This window comes from Antechinus flavipes, chromosome 1 (assembly GCF_016432865.1).
Source record: "Antechinus flavipes isolate AdamAnt ecotype Samford, QLD, Australia chromosome 1, AdamAnt_v2, whole genome shotgun sequence".
In the NCBI taxonomy this organism is placed as follows: Eukaryota; Metazoa; Chordata; class Mammalia; order Dasyuromorphia; family Dasyuridae; genus Antechinus; species Antechinus flavipes.
In genome coordinates this window covers 107,605,777-107,621,176 of record NC_067398.1, presented here as the reverse complement: position 1 = coordinate 107,621,176, position 15,400 = coordinate 107,605,777, and the positions used below count along the sequence as shown (strand labels likewise).

Sequence of the window (15,400 nt, the reverse complement as noted above, 5' to 3'; positions counted from 1 at the left end):
GTGTGTGTGTGTGTGTGTGTGTGTAGTTATTATACACTATATATATATATATAGTTATTATAACTATATATGTATAGTTATTACTCCAGAGCTGTCTTCTACATGTTTGTCAAATTTTCCTAGTTTTATTTAGTGCTGGAGTCAATCTAAATAATTTTTGTAGTGTCTATAAAAGACAGATTTTGAAGTCAAAGTGGCAATCACAAGTTTTGATTTCTCTAGTATGTGCAAAATTGTCTCAAATACAAACTCTCACTAGTCTTTATAGCTTGTAGACATGGTAAAATAATACCTTTCTAATGTTCTTATAAATTTTTATGAGTCAGGTGGGGTCAAAAACACTCATCTGACAAGAAAGTTTATTTACAAAGAGCTGACACTTGATAGTTACAATGATTGCTACCTTATAGTATGTAGTACTGAATTACTTGGTGTGGCTCCAGGAGGTAGACCTAGGACTAATGGGTAAAAAATCACAGGATACAGAGAGCAACCTAAGAATTTTTTAACTAGAATTGTTAAAAAATTGAAAACCTTTTATGAGTGTATAATCAGGTATCATAGTCTTCAAGCAGGAGATATGTAGAATCATTTTTCAGGGATGGTATTAAGTTCTTTTTATTTTGATTGGATGAGTTGACTAGATTATCTCTAAAATCCCATCCAAATTTAGAATTCAGCATAAATCTTTCACATTACTAAATTGAATAATGCATGTGTTTAATAATATATTTTCATGTTATGATTAGCAGTGGTGGTTCATATTTGCATAACACCCCATGGTTATAACACACTTAATATTATCATCATCTTTTGTACTCCAAAGAAAACCTTGGTGAGGCAGATAGTAAAAAGCATTATAAACCCCCAATTTGCAGAAAACAAAGCTGAAAGAAAAGTTGAATTGCTTGTGTAAAGCCACACACTAATTAGTAAAATGAAGACTCAAGCCCAAGTTCAGGTCTCATTCTATTACTTTACTGTGTCATTTAAGGGAATTTTGCTTCTTAGTGTGGGAACCTTATCAAACTACCCTTTATCAAGATCCTCATACACTCAATTTAAGGAATTTCATGCACTTTAAGGAGTACATTTGGGTAATTAGTACCGAGTATCAAATCCTTCAAGGATTGTTTGCTAACATTATTCAGAAACTCAGACCCATGACTTTAACAGTCTGTTTTTAAACAGTACAAAGATATTCTGCTTCTTTTCTCAATCCAAACCAGTCCAGGAACAAAGACCTTTCTGACACCAACCCTTCTCCTCCCAACCAGTACTAGAGATGCTGCATCTCTCTAGATTAGCCTGGACCAAGTCTCCACTGATCCTGTGCCTGGATAATTAGGCAGAACCAAAGACTAGACATAGGTTTTCTGCCAGTCTTCCTGAGTCACTCTGCTCCCACACAATCTTACCTTTCTGGAAGACTGATGATCAAATCAACATTTAATTAGTATTGGCCTGTGGTTCTATTCAGAATCCTCTCTGTAGGTTGCTGAGGCCAAGACTCTGCCTCCCGTTTGTTGTTTCCTTATACTTATCCATAACTCAGGCTGCCCTTTCCTTCCCTATACTTCTATTGGACCCTTTGTGATCGCTGTTCTAAAGTGTATCTACTTACATACATACATGTTATGTCCCCCAATAGATCATTCACTTCTTGAGGACAAACTTCATTTTTGTACTTTTGTTCATTTTATACTAAAAGAATCCAGCATATAATAAGTAATTAATAAATGATTGTTGAATTATATTGATTATATTGATCCATCCAAAAGACAAAACTTTCAAGTGGCTTCTAATTGAAAACATATTACTTTCATAGGACCATAGATTAGAGCTGGAAGAAACTCCGGAGGCTATTTAAACCAAGTCCTTCATTTTATCAATGAGGAAACTGGGGCTCAAAGAAAAAAGTTGTCAAGATCATACAAGTAGTAAGGATCAGAAAAGGATCTGAATCAAGTCCTAACTCTTTGTCCATATTGTTTTCTTGGGTATTTCCTTAAAATTGACCTCACTTTCCCCACACAAGGACATTTCCAGTGTTTCCTGATAGAAGCAGAATGAAAATATTATTTCTCTTACTGTACTTTGGCAAACCTACCTGTAAGCCTCCTGACAGCAAAGAAGAATGTCATCACTGGCGCAAATCAAGAGGTTCTGCCACATTTGGTGAATAGATTTAGACAAATTCAAAACAGAATATTAGCATTGGAAGGGACCTTAGAGATGATCTAATTCAATTTCATTTGGCAGGCAAAAGACTGAACAAACCCTTTAAGAGGGTGATTTGTCCCAAGCCAGTCTGATAATGGCATTACATGGACTAAAATCCAGACCAGAGCAGTATGGTTAGAGGGCTTCTCTGAAGAGCCTCATATTCCTTTCTAAAATGAGGACAGTACCTGAATTAGAAGTCTCATGATTTGTTGTGAGGAGCTGACATGTGTTGATGTATTCTGGAAAGAGCATTGAACAAATATAAGGAATCTGATATTCTCCATAGACTCTAACAGTGTCAGGTACTTAGTATAGATGTAAGCCCAGTTGTAAAAGGGCTGAATTTACAACCAACAAAGTGTTATGAACTTGACCAAAAAAAGCAGTTAAGGGTCATTTTCTTGTTTTGCAGGATGGTGTTTGTTTAAATATCCCTTCTTGTACAGACAAAATTCACACACCCTTTTCTAAGAGAAATTTATTCACAGTTGTGAGGGGAGGGGCAGGCCTGGGCAAAAAGAAAACAGGAAAGCACGCTTTGTCCATCTCCCCTTCAGGTATCTACAGATCTGAGGCTGATCACTGTCCTGGAATATTCGTGGTTCTCGTTGTCCTCTGGAGCAGCTGGACTGTTCCTAAGAGCGAGTGGTTGGGTTGTAGAAGATGCAAACTTCATCATCATCACCATCACTTCTTTGCGTCTATGGGATGATTTTTTCCTACAGGATCCACCAGTATGACTAATCCCCAACAGGCGATGCCTGAAGACAATAACAACAGTAATTCATATTTCATTATCACTTTGAAAGCATTATTTCCTAATAACTGTGAGGAAGGCTTATTATCCTCATTTAAGGATGAAACAAACAGAGGGTAGATGAACTAAGGTAAAAAACCTCATAAGCAGCAAAGACCAGACACCAACAAGGGCCTTTTAAGATCAGTACCTTCACTACATCAAATTTCACATTCTAAAAGACCAAGTTAGGCTACATTGCCTAGTCTTTTTAAATAGCTTGTAAGCTCCTTTAAAGAAGAGACTCTTTTCCTTTTTTTTTTTTAAATCAGCATTTTTTTAAATGCCAATAATTAGCACAGGACTTGGCACACAATAAGAGCTTAATAAATATTTATTATTAATAATATTAACTGATTGACTTTTCCTCTGCTAGGAGGGCGTTGTAAAAATCAAATGGGAGAATATCTGTAAAGCAGTTAGCGCAGTGCCTGGCATGATGCTTATTTCCTTCTCTTCCACCTTGGAGACACAACAGGTTCACTGACTCCCCTTTTGACTCTATAATCTGCAAGATATCGTTAAATAAACATGGTGAAAGGCCTGGATTTGAAGCCATAAGGCAATGGTTCAAACAAGACTTCTCTTGCCTACTCCCAATGTGATTGGAACAAGTTACTCTCTGGGCCACAATCTGATTAAAATGTAATTGGACAATAAATGCTTAACAAAATAAATAAATATACAACAATGCTCATGTTAACTTGTGGTTTTCCAGTTTCCAGTTTGACACCAATAGATTAAATAACCTTCCCAATTCTAAAGCTGTCACAACCTCCAGGAGCCAGCGAAAACTCCATTCCCACCTCGTTCCCATCCTCCCAAGCCCTGAGCACGTGACTCTCGTCCCGAAGGCGTTCAGCGCACCCCCTCTCCCGACCAACTGCCCCCTCCCGGCCACCGTCCCCGCAACGCGCTCACTGATGCCAACGACCATCTGGAAGATGGTCCCGGGGCCGGGGGCATAGCCAAGCTTCATGGGCCGCCGCGCCGTCCAGAACACGTAGCCGCCCGCCCCCAACAGCCCCATTCCCGATAAAAGGCGGCAGCTCAGGCAACCCCCCATTAGCGGGGTTTTGCCTGGAGCTGCGGTTGGGGCTGACGATGCAGGGGACGACGACGACGTGCTGGCAGCCATCACTAGGTGGGGGAACTGAGGGGTAGGAGGGCAAAGAGAGTTGTCCTAGAAGTGGCGGCTTCCACGCGGAACCCACGACGAGGTGACTCCGGAAGTCGAGCCATGATGGGGGCTGTACAGGAAGCGGGCACAGTGGTTCTATGGGAAATGTAGTTTGTCCTCCTTGGGCTGATACGGTATTGAAGGAAACAGAACCGGAAGTGAGAATGCTGTTGGAAGGGGCGGTGCCTTCCACCTGTGTTTAGAATTCGTTCCCTGTTTGTCTTCTGCTCTTTGTCTTATCAATCGAACTTGTTATTCCTCACTCTCCCGCCAACCACAGGTAAAGGGAACCAAACTCTGTGTTTATGGTTCCACAGAAAGATTTGGAAACCAGTGGTTCCATTTGTAAAAGATTGTCTGAGAAAGAAGATTTCCCCAAGGTCATACCCAAGAGATGTCATTGTTCAGGAATCAGACCCCCCGACCTTAACTTGTTGCACTTTTTATTACGGTCCCGCTGCCGCATCTTCCCTTTCTCTTACCTATTCAGGCGGAACCTTTATTTAGATAATCCTCCCACCTTTGCTAAAAGCACTCGGCTAACTATGGTGACCAAACTTTTATAACTAAGCTTTTAAAACTTTAGCACCAATTATCAAGATAAATGCCTCAATTTTCAACTTAACTTCTTTGCTGTTGAAAGCTAGCCTATAGCCTGGTCATCCTATCTGCGATAAGAGCTATGCTGGTAAATTGCAGACACTAACATTCCGCTCCAAGGAACAAAGTGCCCCTCTCAGGTGAAGTTCTAATCTCAAGCCTTGACTGACATCTTTACCCTGATCGGAGGCTGGAGGGCGAGTACCAAATTCCTTCCCATGCCAATCTTTACAGAGGGCAGTAACCAGACTTTGCTCTACTCCGTTTGATATTTCCTGCTCTTCCTGGTTTCAACTCCACAGAACAAGATGTTTTGGGCTAGATACTGTCCGATCTCTCCTCACTTTTCCTGCTTCCTTTCGTGTATTGTCTCTCCCCTAACATACTAAGCTTTCTTAAAGCAGGGATTCACTTTTTTTTTTTTTAAGTTTATTTTAATACACATTGTTTTATGAATTATGTTGGAAGAGAAAAAGCAAAAGAAAAAAAAAGTCCTAGATTAAAAAGAAAAAAAAAAAAAGTGAACATAGCATGTATTGATTTACATTCAGTCTCCTTAGTTCTTTTTTCTGTATGCAGATGGCATTTTCTATCCAAAGTCTATTGGGATTGCTTTGGATCATTGAACTACTGAGAAGAACCAAGTCTTTCATAGTTGATCATTGCACATTCTTGCTGTTCTTATGTACAATGTATTCCTGATTTTACTTGTTTCCTTCAGCATCAGTTCATGTAAATTTTTCCAGGCCTTTTTATAATCAGCTTGATCATCATTTTTTATAGAACAGTAATATTCCATTACCTTCATGTACCACAACTTATTCAGTCATTCCCCAATTGATGGGCATTCATTTCCAATTCTTTGCTACAAACATTTTTACACAAATGGATCCTTTTCCCTCCTTTATGATTTCCTTGGCATCTTGTACCCCCAGTTCTTAACACAGTGATAGGTATATAATAGGTTCTTAAATGTTCAGTGACACAGTAAAAGTACTAAATTTCAAATCAGAAGAAATCTGGTTGGAATGAAAGCTCTCCCAGTGCTACTTGTCTGTTCTTGAGGAAATAATTTTTTCTTCCTCATCAATTTGGTTTTCTCATCAGTAAAAGGAGATTGGACTAAATGATCTTCAAAGTTCAATTTTAAGTTTGTGATTCTATAATTCAGGTTCCAGTTCTATGTTAGAAAATCTATATATGTTGGAATTAAGGCAAGATCTCTCTCTTCAATAAGTTTACAGATTAATGGGAATATGAGCATTTAGAATGGAGGGACCAGTTTTTTCCCCCTTTCTATATATTTTGCTTTTATATGGTCTTTGCTTAGCTCATTGTTTCATATAGTGAGTGCTAAATAAATGGTGTCCTTAAATTTTTTTTTTTCATATCCTAATTCTGTTTCTGATCATCAGACTGCTTTGATCATCACTCTGCTTTGTCTGTACTTTGTGAGTTTGAGGTCCAATTTGTTTTGAGGTCAATGTTTATGTGTATAAAAGGCAAGTTTAATTACATGAATATTAAACTTATTCTACAGATATTGGGAAATAGTAACAAAATTATTTAGTAAATGTATTTTTTAGATCAAATTCCAATTTTATTTTTTATAGTAATGCCTTTTTATTTTTCAAAATATGCAAGATAGGTTTTAACATTCACCTTGCAAAACCTTGTGTTCCAAATTTTTCTTCCTCCTTCCTCTCCTCTCTCCCTCCCCTAGACAGCCAGTAATCCAATATAGGTTAAACATGCAATTCTTCTAAACATATTTACACATTTATCATGTTACACAAGAAAAATCAGATTAAAAGGAAAGAGAATTTCTTTTAATGAAAAAGAATGCCATCCAAAATTTCACAGCACATATGAAAAAATTGCTAGTGTGGCACATGTTTCTTTTGAGAACCCCTGCTCATTAGAAAAAATATTTATGAAAAATAAAGATCAGCCTTTAAAGGTTCATTTTATTCTACTAAATCAAATGTTTAAAAAGAAAACACACAACTCCCACACCATAAAATTTTATTTCCTCTGAATCTTTCAGTCAATTCCATGAGTTAAAAGTATAGTCTACTATACAACATTGTTTATGAAATCCTGCCTCTTTCTTAATACCTTTTTCAAAGAGACTATCAGTGTGGCTTTTATGATGATCGTGTGGATTATGTGGAGATGAGAATATAAAATGTGTATTGGTAATTTATTATAATTCTCAAGAAATGAGTGAAGTGAAAAGTTATGTGTAAATGGAGAAATGAGGAATGATCAGTATGAACATGAAAATGCATGGTTCCAGGAAATACAGGGCCTAGAGACTTGGCTTCTATTAAGGAAATAATCTTTTCTGATGTCATTTGAATAGGTCATGTTGGAGTTATTATAATTGTTTATTGTGTCTTCAATATTCTATAGCATCATATATTTTTATACTAATGTATAATGTGTATTTTTACATTTTTTTTTGAATACTTGCATGATAGTTTGGTGGCATCTAGAACCTACATATCTAACACTAAATGCAGCATCTTCTACCCAAAGCTTGGACTTCTAATTTCATTCTTTCTATTGAAGACATCTTCTACCTAGTTATCTAGGCTTATCACTTTAGAGTCATCTTTGACTTTTCTTCCTTCCTTCCTTCACAATCCAATTAATTACTTCATTCTGTCTGTTCTTCCACACTAGTCTCTTTCACATTCATTTCTCCCACTCCTTGTGCCCCTCATCTTCCACTTGAGTTATCTTGTTTAGTTTCTCATCTTTTCTTGCCTATTGTAATAGCTTCCTAACTTGTCTTCTTGCCTCTAATCTCTCTTCTTCATAACATTTCTTTGAGATAACTGCCAAAGTAATATCAATTGTATTTCCCTGATCATAACATTTCTCTGCTTAAAAACTTTATTTTCTATTGAATATGAAAGTATAAATTCATTCAAGATCCCCTGTAGACTGACTTCAACATGTTTTTTAGACTTCTTTCCCATTATTTCCCTTTACAATTCAGCCAAATTAGACTATTCTCCCCATTCTTTTCCTTTCCTCTCCCAAAAATCAATTCATGAGCATTTATTAAGTGACATCTGCCAAGAAAACAAAAACAAAAATGAAAGTCTTTGCCTTCCACGAGTCCTTATCTTCCTCTTCATTATGCCTTCTGCTCTCTGTGACATGCCCTTCTAAGTTCTTAGGGTAAAACTTTCTTTCCATGATGTCTACAACAATTGCTATCTATAGTCTTTTTGTAAGAGTTGATAAAATTCTCTTTCCCTTTCCATTCAATCTTTATTCAAATCTTTTTCTTTCAAAGTCTGGTTCAGAGAGTTCCTTTGGTGATTCTTCCCAATTAAAAGGATCATTTTTTGCCTCAAATATTTCATATTTGCAGTACCTTTTCTTGAAACTTACCACATTATACTTTGTTTCACTGTTATTTCTATGTATTTCCCCCAACTAGATTGTAAGCACCTGGAGAACAAGGTCTATATTATATGAGATGAGAATTTGTGTGAAAGTGTGTGAAAGTATACACACACACACACACACACACATATATATGTATATACTATATATACGAACCATTTACAGCACCAGCACAGTGCCTTTAAACAATAGACTTAGTAAATATTTGGCAAATGAATATTATATTATTAACTGAATGCCTTATATTCAATGTTTCCCCAAAATTTTAGTGAAGTACAGTTAAAGCTGCATTGAACTAAGACTTTGAAGATGCTTGTATTTTTGACATTCAGTAAATATTTGCAAAATTGAGTTTTTTGGTCCAGCTTTTCCATAAAAATTGGTGTAGCTAGGTGGCACAGCGGACAGAGCACCAGCCCTGAAAACAGGAGGACCTGAGTTCAAATGTGGCCTCAGACACTTAACATGTCCTAGCTGTGTGACCCTAGGCAAGTCACTTAACCCCAATTGTCTTAGCAAAAAAAAAAAAAAATCACATATACTTAAAAAACAATAACTTAGTACCCATAGAGTATGACACCCATCTTAGTCCATAAGCAATTAGTAACATGAGCTATTTGAGAATTCCCCCTTTGTTTTTTACATTGTGGACTAATAATTATTTCAAGTGATAAACAATTGGAAAATAATATTCATTAAAGATGTGTCTCAACAAAAATAAGGCTTAAATAAAATGGTGTTTGCTGCTTTCATAGTAAAATATATTCTATAAAATCTTACAAAAAGACTATATAGAGCAATTGTTATAGACATCATAGAAAGTTTTATCTTAAGAACTCAGGAAGGGCATGTCACAGGTTGCAAAAAGGATGAATGTAGTAATGCTAAAGATGAATATGCTCAAGAAAGGCATGGCTCTGTTAAAAAAAAAAAAAAAAAAAAAAAAAACCTCAGATGGAAATATACCTGTTTTTACTGGGTTCAGTAGGAGGAGTTAACCACATTAAAAAGACACACAAAAGACACATGAGCATTTTGTTTAAAAGATCATCAGACAAAACTATAAAATTTAAGATTTGCTCATAATCAGTGAATATGTAAATACCAATGACTTAATGGTACTTATGCAGTTTAAGAAAATGTTAGCATCATATACCTGGAGTGTTAGTATTACTAGACAGGCCCTTAACTTGAAGGTTAGTGTTAAAATATTCAATTAAATAAAAATGAAATGTGCTAACATAGTTATTACTGAGTGTTTTTCTTTTGATCCCTAGGCTTTTAAAATACTTATTCAAATAGAAATTTTTAGAGAAATTCTTTATAACACTTTGTTCTTTACCCCCACCCCTCTCCAAAAACTCAGTCTTTGGAGCTTGTTAACTACTTTTTTCATGGTTCAGTTGGTAATTTAGGGGTAATTAGTTTTGCAAAAATTCTATTAGTATAACTCTCTTTCCAGATCACACAAGCCTAAATCCAATAGCACAAGCATATAAGACAAACACAATATAGCTAACAAAGAGAAATGAATAGGAGATGATTTTTTCTGCCCCCCATAAACAAATAAGTAATGCCTATTTAAAGACTCCAGAACATTTATAATCTAATCCCCATGATTCCCTATAATATAGCAGGAGTATTCAGTTATATTAAAATTCAGTCTCATGACCCTGAGTCCAGCACTTAGAATTCAGCTGCTATTCTGCTGGAGCTTGGCAGTCCATTGCAGTCTTTCCTTTCAGTATTGTGTTCATCAAATCTTTAGGAACTAGAGAATTTTGGTATATACTGCTGGCCAGTTTCTCCCTCTTCCCTCCGCAGACAATAGCTCTGCTCCCTGGACCCTGGCCTTCTAGCCATCCTACTTTAAAAATCCTGCCTTCTAGAAGATTCACCATTAGTAGAACCCTCACCCAGTAGAACCACTAATCTGTGGCCATATCCATAGCTTTCTTCTGTGAAAGGGTGTCTTAAGTACTTTCACCAAGAAAGCAATGCTCTGTAGGTCCCAGTATCACAGAAAAATGATTTCCCAGGGATTCCCCTCCAGCTATAGATTCTAATACATGTTATGGTTTTATCTGGACAAAATCATTGGGCCACCCCATTGATTTTGGAATGGAGGATTGTAGCTTCTCTATAAGAAGAACCTATAGAATGTTAGACATTCAAAACTGATCCACAGACATATCTAGAGCCAACATTCTGATTCTCTTCTGCATTTGGATTTCTTGACCAGAGTCTGGTTCTTGCACCAGATCTCCTCTTCATCTCTTGTTCTTCATCTTAACTAGTTTCTCTACACAAACCTCCTCTGAACAGATTTCTAGATACAGTGCTACTTCCAAAAAAGATTCTGTCTGCTTGATTGGTTGGCTGCGTGGTAGTTTGTCCCATGATAGTTTGGCCATGATTCCATTCACTTGTTCATAAGAGACAGCCTCACCTGTAAAGCCTTGCTTTAGCATCTCCTTGCAGGCCAAAAGAGAAAAAAACAGTCTATGAAATATACTATGTTGAAGTAAATGCTGTCATTTTCAAAGGAACCATTCTACACAACCTAGGGCTGAGCCAAAATGATCCAATATGAAGTTCGATGTTTATTGAAGACAAAACATTACCCTGTGAGGCGTCAAGTAGCATGTTTTCTATTGGTTCAGGACCTGGTATTGAATATAAGAGAAACTGCCTGGCTTTTCTTCAAGGAATGGTATTTCATAACTCTTTGAGAATTCTCTGCTTAGAGAAATCTCATACACACATTTAGTTAAGGCCGAGGAAGGGCTGCTGAAATACGCTGATGTGTAAACCCAGGCCTGCAGTCCTGTGAACAAAGAAATGGCCTAATTATTTTGGTTTTCCCCATAACACTCATTCACTTAAATAGAATGCCTCCCCAGCAGCTTGTCTCTTAATGCTGTAACACAGAAGGAATTCTTATTGATCCCAACCATAATATGTTTAGGCCTGGTGGGTATTTCAAGGGTGAACATCTGGGACTGATATTTTCTGCTGACCAGTGAATCAGCAGGAAAGGAAAGAGGAGATGATGAGACCCAGATGTTCAGCAGTTTCCTACTTTTAATGGTTTGCTGAAATTAATCCACATTGCATCTTACTGTCAGAAGTGAGACGGTACCATGGATTGTAGCTGCTTATAAGGCAGAGTTCAGAAGAAGAAGGCATCCTTCTTGTGACACAATGAATAATTTCTGCAAAATTGTAATTCCCCTCAAAGCTTTCTAAATGTGTCTAACTCTATCTTCAACCTTCCTTGAAGAGCCCTTCTGCCCTTTACAGGATTATAATGATTTGCTGTTGGCACATAGTATAAGGTGTCAGAAGAGTGAGGAAAAGGGGCTGTGTTCATTGATGAGGGATGGCAACAGCGGCACAAATAACTATTAGAGAGCCAGAGCAGAGGCCAGACTGTGTGTTTGCATGCTTGTTTGAATGTGCATGTTGGAAATAGGTGTCTTGCTTTTGGTGTGGGTTTGGGGGAAAGTCACAATTTCATCTTTTGTAACTTGGTGATTACTGTCCTGGTGGAACTCCCTAGGGACATGGTCTGATTTCTCCTGATGGGACTGTTCCCATTGCTACTCTTACCTCCATCATCATCTCGATGCTGCCACCCAGCCCTTTGCTCCAGAAGTTTACAGCTAGTTATGGCTCTGAATAGCAATATTATGTTTGCATACTGCTTCTATTATAGAGTCCTGCAAAGATTCTTACAAATATTGTATGATATAATGGAAAAGCATACTACCCTCAATGTGCAATTTCTATGCAGGTATTTTTCTCATTAAAACCAGAATACAAGCCATATTTTTTTTTTTCAGCTAATCAATTTTTTTTTTTTTCTTTAGCCAAGAGGCCCAGGTTCTAATCCAGCTTGGTTGCTAACTTGTTTGCATGACTTTAGGCAAGTAATTCAAAGCTGTTCTATTTCACTTTCCCAGTCACTAGGAGATAAGGTCTCTTTATCTCACAGGGTTATTCTGCAGAACAAATGAGCTGATGTAGGTGGCCTGACTTTTAAAAGATGAGGCTGGTTTTTGTGGGCTAGGTTATGGAAAGCAGTCTTATTATTTCATAGCTACCCTATACATGTGAAAGGACTTTGAAAAGGACAGAGTGTTATCCAAATGAAAAGTGTTATTATGATTAATCCCTGCAATATCCCTGAGCTAGGCAAGGGAAAGAACATTGGTCTCCATTTTACACTTAGGAAACATGAGGTTTTAAGAGGGGAAGTGACTTTTCAAAGTTCTTAAAGTGATTCAGTGGTAGACTAGACAAGTAACAGCTGCAAAAGGGAGTTCTCCCTCTGTGCTTTGCTCCCTTACCTCCCCCCTCCTCATTTTTCTGATTAAAAATAGCTTGTGAAAAATACATTTATCAGAATATATGTATTGTGCATTAATTATGAACCACCAGAATTAGTACAGTCAACTGCAATAAGTGATGATAATAATAAATCACGTTTCTAAAAAGCTCTGAGATCACAGAGCTCTTTCCTCTGGACCAGCTTGCTAAGGATATTATGTCGTAGAACCCAGAGGTCCAGAGACATGAAGTGGCTTGTCTGTAGTAGCATAGCTAGTAAATTTCAAAGCCAGAATTTAAACCAGTGGTTCTGGAATCCCAGTCTGATCCTATTGCCATCAAACATGCTGAAATATGCATAAAAATAAATTTGGATTTCATATTTAAATCCTACAGTTCAGCAATGCTTGTAATTTAACAAGCATAAGGGTCTATCATATACACTGACCAGAACTGGGTACTAAGGAGAATTTAGAAGAGCATCAGACACGATACTTTCTCTCTAGGAGCTTATAATATGATTGAAAAGAGAACACTGAGATACAACTAAAATATGCAGCTATTTGTAAGTGCTATGTGCAAGTATTAAGAAAAGTTCAAAGGAGGAACAGATTTTCTTTTTTGCACGGCATGAGTCTGAAAAACTTCATGGAGTGGATGAGTTATGAGATAAATACAGAACTAATGGTGAGGAATAAGATAGCATCTTTTCATTCTTTATTTTGGATACCATGAAATAACTAACATAAATTGGGAAGTAATTCTGTAATAGGAAATTATTAATAAAAATACTTTAAAATTTCTTATTAATGCATTTTGTTTTTTATATAACAGCCATTTCCTAATATCCCTAATCCCAATAGAACCATACTTGGTAGTGAAAAAGTTTAGGAAAACCAACTATAATAGCAATTGTAATTCTAAGTGCATGCTACTCTCAACAATTGTTATTCTTCCACCTCTATGAAAAGAGGGAAGTACTAGGTTTTTAATCTGTTCTGTGGAAATAATATTGTTTATTGCATCTAATTTGAGTTCAATTGTTTTTTAGTGTCATTCTCATATTATTTTTCAAAGATTTTATTATTTAGACATTTCTCCATTACTTAGTCCCAGCCAGTCTAAAAAGTTTGGTAAGCTTTAGCATGTTCAACTGTCCAGAATCAGGAAATGTTAAGTGGGAATCCAGCTTTTAATTCCCAACATTCCCATTTGCTTAACTGTTTGCCCTTGAGAAGTCACTTACCTTATCTGAACTTCCACTTTTTCATCTGTAAAATGGGCATACCTATATTATCTTTTTTATAATTTCATCAATGAGGAAAACCTACTGACGTAAAATGACAGTTTACAGTTATCTCTGACTTACATTGGATTGTTGTTCCAAAGCTAGAAAGAAGCTCAGAAACTAATTCATCAAATCCCCTCATTTTACAGGGAAGGAAACTAAAGTCCAAGGTCCTTTAGGTAATTTGCAAAAGATCAAATAGGTACCAAGCATCCAAGGCAGGATATGAACCCAGTCTATCTCACTCCAAAGCCAATGTTTTTTCCACTTGACAAACAAATGCATGAAATGCAAAACAATCAATTGATTTACCTACAGCCATATAACTATCACCCAGTAATTATACAAGCATATATTAAGCTTCAGTTGTGTGCCAAACCAAAGATGAAACAGCCCATATTCTTATCAGAGGAGTCAACATGTACATATGTAAATAAATATATAGAATAAACACAAGGTGGGTTTAGGGAGGAAGGGCAGTAACAAAAAATATTTCACATGAGCTGCTATGAAAGAAACCAGTGATTCTGGGAGGTGGGGATATAGAAGGATGGAGCCCCTGGGAACAAACCCATCAAAGACCCCGAGAGAAGATGGTGAGCCAAAAGTGGATAGTGGGGGAGGAAGCAGCAGATTAAGGGGCCAGTTTGCATAAGGCTTTAAAATCCAAGAAGAGGCATATGGATTTGGCCCTAGAGGCAGCATCTGTGTCAGCAGATACTAATGCCTTATATCTACTCCTCTGCACTGCCTCTTGTTGCAGATCTAGATCATCTCCTATGTCATGAGGACCAACTGAGATGCTAACAAATGAATACACATGTACCTGCATGCATGCACACATGTAAGTGTATATTCACACATACACACATATGTATACACATGATTACCTAGCATGCCAGCTCAGTGCCTGACATATAAAAGGGGTTTAAAATTTATTGATTGATAGATTGATGTCAATAATTGAGGCAGTAGAGGATGTAGTGGATAAGGCACTGGACTTGAAGCTAGAACTAGGATCTAGGGAAATCATAGGAAAATTTTGATTCAATATAAAGAAAACTTAATAATAGATGCTTAATATCAAAAGGATCTCTGGGTAGTGTAATGGATAGAGAGCCAGGGTTCAAGTCAAAAAGTCTCATCTTCCTGAGATCAAATATGTCCTCAGATGCGTACTAATTTTGTGATCCTGGACAAGTCACTTAGCTCTGTTTGTCTTAGTTTCCTCATTTTGTAAAAGGAGCTGGAGAAGGAAATGGCAAACCACTCCAGTGTCTTTGCCAAGAAAATCCCAAATGGGATCATGAAGAGTTGTTCACAAATGAAACAAATGAACAACAATATTGAAAGAGTGTTTCATTAAGTAGTGGAATGTGTGTGTGTGTTTGTGTTTGTGTGTGTGTGTGTGTGTGTGTGTGTGTGTGTGTGTGTGTATAGATATTATCTATTCTCCTTTCTCAAAAAAGTGCTATAGAAATGCCAATTGTTCTAATTTTCATTACAGAGAAAACCTTCCCTTTTGTATGGATTTAAAAGGTCTATCTGTAAGCAT

The 15,400-nt window shown here is 36.9% G+C and overlaps 1 protein-coding gene across 1 annotated transcript; it reads right to left on the bottom strand.

The window, feature by feature from the left end:
• Positions 1 to 2,689: 2,689 nt before the first annotated feature.
• On the bottom strand, positions 2,690 to 4,286 carry DMAC1 (distal membrane arm assembly component 1). Its single transcript, XM_051987520.1, has 2 exons — positions 3,944 to 4,286; positions 2,690 to 2,987 (listed from the first exon to the last, which is right to left on the bottom strand). The coding sequence occupies exons 1-2, from the start codon at positions 4,158 to 4,160 to the stop codon at positions 2,914 to 2,916; spliced, it is 291 nt and encodes a 96-aa protein (XP_051843480.1). The 5' UTR covers positions 4,161 to 4,286; the 3' UTR covers positions 2,690 to 2,913.
• Between the last annotated feature and the right edge of the window lie 11,114 nt (positions 4,287 to 15,400).

What these genes read in the sequence shown, in the direction of transcription:
- DMAC1 (XM_051987520.1), bottom strand. Translation starts at nt 4,160, where the DNA reads ATGGCTGCCAGCACGTCGTCGTCGTCCCCTGCATCGTCAGCCCCAACC. An exon ending in CCAGATGGTCGTTGGCATCA is followed by an intron (nt 2,988 to 3,943) that starts GTGAGCGCGTTG and finishes TATTGTCTTCAG; the next exon opens with GCATCGCCTGTTGGGGATTA.